The 3,011-nt window shown below is 39.9% G+C and overlaps 1 protein-coding gene across 2 annotated transcripts; it reads left to right on the top strand.

The window, feature by feature from the left end:
- The first annotated feature begins 331 nt into the window (after positions 1–331).
- LOC124711941 (protein lethal(2)essential for life-like) lies at positions 332–2,615 on the top strand. Of its 2 annotated transcripts, none has more exons than XM_047242200.1 (4): positions 332–410; positions 819–1,037; positions 1,178–1,399; positions 2,229–2,615. In XM_047242200.1, exons 2-4 carry the CDS (start codon positions 819–821, stop codon positions 2,334–2,336), a joined length of 549 nt encoding a protein of 182 aa, XP_047098156.1. In that variant the 5' UTR covers positions 332–410; the 3' UTR covers positions 2,337–2,615. The 2 variants fall into 2 exon arrangements, with proteins under 2 accessions (XP_047098156.1, XP_047098157.1); XM_047242201.1 differs by lacking the exon at positions 332–410 and adding an exon at positions 579–626.
- The last annotated feature ends 396 nt before the right edge of the window (positions 2,616–3,011 follow it).

The raw sequence follows: 3,011 nt of genomic DNA, 5'->3' as shown, positions 1-3,011 counted from the left end.
TAATTTTTCAAAATTATACCACAACTTCTTAAGCAACGTGCAGCAATAACATAAAACACGCACATTACTTTCAGAGGAAACACACACGAAATTCAGACACCGTAATACGTGTGCAAGTGACAACACGAAATTGCAGCTACGCGTTTGTGCCGTAATGTGAAAGCCATGGGAGGTTATAACAGAGTCTGCTTTATACTCGAAATATCTAGAACGCGCGCGACAGTTACAGACGTCTCTACGATCCACTCCAAACGTGTTAGTCATGTTCATCCTTATGATGTTGGTAGCACTGGCATGAGCCTATATAATCGTTGGCGCGGGCTGGAAGCGCACAATTTGTCGCCGTGCACGGACAGTGCGAAAACTCAGCGAATCTTTCGAAGTTACAGCAGCACTTTCGTTCGTGAAAGGTAAGTGCGCATATAAAATGTTGTGTTTGCTGCGTCGCTGTAGTGACCTGCGGTTAATTAATGAAGTTTTTAGTTGAGGTTGCGTGTAGTTGTCTACCGGGAGTGCTGGTAACTGTAATGCGCTGCTGTGATATTGTATTGTTTCTTTTTGTCACGTTGTCAAGTATTTTTTTCCTAACATAAGATACTGTAATACATCAGTGGACTGTTCAAGAGGTGAATGACTAATTTTTTAGGCTGCATGTAATGTGCGGTTGGAGGAAATAAACATAATTTACTGGCGCGACATATCCTTCGTAATTTCTTAAGCATACACCGAATGGTTATAAGCACTTTAGTGAATAGTAAAAGTAAGCTGGTACAGTTTAACTGTAAAACATAGTGATAGTGAATCATGTATTGTTGCAGATGGCTTTGACACCGCTGATCAGCCACTTGCTTGACGATGTCGACAGGCAGATGTCATTATTCGACCAAAATTTTGGCTTGGGTCTGACACATGACGATTTGCTTCTCCCTCGTCTGTCTATCGTCCCTAGTCTTTCTGGATACTACAGACCATGGCGTCATTTGGCAGCTCGTAACTCCGGCGTATCTACTATTCAGAATAACAAAGATGGATTTAAGGTAAGTGAAGATCACATACTGCTTTTAGCTGTTAATAACGTCAAAGAAAAAAGCAATTTTGCTAGTTCTGGAGTTTATGGGGAGATCACCACAGAAACTAGCTTATGTTAGTCGAACTTCTGGTACCGTTTTCGTTGCAGGTCAATTTAGACGTCCAGCAGTTTAAACCGGAGGAGCTGACGGTAAAAGTGGTGGGTGACAGTGTGGTGGTAGAGGCAAAACATGAAGAGCGTAAAGATGAGCACGGATACATCTCGCGCCAGATGCAGCGTCGCTATTTGCTGCCGAAGGACGTCGTGACTGACCAGGTGCAGACGCAACTATCATCAGACGGCGTCCTCACCATCTCGGCACCAAAGAAGGTACGTGTCAGAAAATGTTACTGACCTTCCAGTAGTTGTAGAACCTATATTACGTTACAAAACTTGGTAGGATGTCCTTCACACAATATAGGTGTGGGATGATGATAACCAGCAATGATTTGTGCATCATTATTGAAGGCCCAGTCAATAAGATTATGCCCAGAAGAAACAGCAAAATTTGGTTACTGTGCAGCAATTCTTTTTGAGAGTCGGCTGATCTTGATTACAAATCTGTAACGGGAAAAATTGTTTGTAAGCTGCATCGGGATTTGCAAGTAATTTGTAATTTGCAAACAATATTCTTCTCAAAGTAATAAGCTTTGTAAAAGGCTGCTCAAAAGAAGTTAGGCTAGGCACAGTGCACTTTCAGCACTTTCATCTACAGTGTTGTGGTCCTTATTGGGACCCATGCTAATCATAGCGAATTTCAGACTTTAAATGAGCACAATGAGAAGTAAGATTTGTCAAAGGTAACTGTGTCTTACTGTCCCTGGCACAGTAACTATAGGAAGTGTCACGGATTCAGCAAACCTCTGTAGGACTGAAACTGCTACATATAGTTGGGCATTTGTATTGTAGGTAAAAGGAAGAGGGAATGGAACTGTTTGCCCCTGAGCTAAGAAACATAAATTCTTCACAAGGAGGGTCATGACTGGGTGCAGCTAGTGATAAGTTAAAAAAAGTGTTGCAAAGCATTTCAAATGCTTTGCAACACTAGAATCAGTGTATTGCATACAGCATTGCTGTGTAACTTTGGAAGCTAATCACAATAAAGAAAATATCCTGTGGTAGTGATATCTGGGAACTCATTTGACTCTTTGTTTTTCAGGCTCTCCCTCCAGCAGAGGGCAGTGAGCGTGTAGTACAAATTGAGCAAACAGGTGTTCCAGCTGTTACCAACCAGCAACAGCAGGGAGGAGAGAAGATGGAGCAGTGAAATCTTCATCATTGATGTTCAAACTAAATTATTTGTTGTATTGATTGGTTATTTCTTTGTCATTACGTTTTTCCTCCAAGAAATTTAACATTCCCCTTTTCTGTCTGATAAGCTTTACGTATGTCAAAGATAGCATTTAATTATTATTAAAGTGTAAAACTGTTTCATACAAGTTACCACGAATGTCTTGTGATAATTATTCATCACTAGAAACAAAACACAATATAAGACTGATCATATTTGTGTTGTGAAATGGTAAATAAAAATTGTGTATGGTAACTGTTTTGTCATTATTGCCTTTCATCCTATGACAGTCAAACAATTCTTATGCGATACTCGGTGTGATTTGATGTCACACTGAATGAGTGCATTGCTGTGGTGTTTACAAGAATCCTTGGCTATTGCACAGGCTTTTTTGTAAACCTGTTTACAATTTCACAGTTGATATGGCACTGTTTTTGTGGACGTTGACTAGCAAACTGTTGAAAGAAGTAGCAACTCCTGTGAACTAAAAGGTTAGTCTGAAATTGCAAAGGAGAATATAAATATTCAAAAATACTGAAATTTGGGTAGGTACTGCACATGGGCATACAGTGGAACTATAAAGCTAGACTGATCAGAATAATTGAGCATTAATAAAGATGTGTTAAGACAAAATACATTCAATTTTGCAGT

Source organism: Schistocerca piceifrons, chromosome 8, assembly GCF_021461385.2.
Source record: "Schistocerca piceifrons isolate TAMUIC-IGC-003096 chromosome 8, iqSchPice1.1, whole genome shotgun sequence".
Lineage (NCBI taxonomy): Eukaryota > Metazoa > Arthropoda > Insecta > Orthoptera > Acrididae > Schistocerca > Schistocerca piceifrons.
The sequence above is the reverse complement of the archived record's forward strand: the minus strand, read 5'-3'. Positions and strand labels throughout refer to the sequence as shown.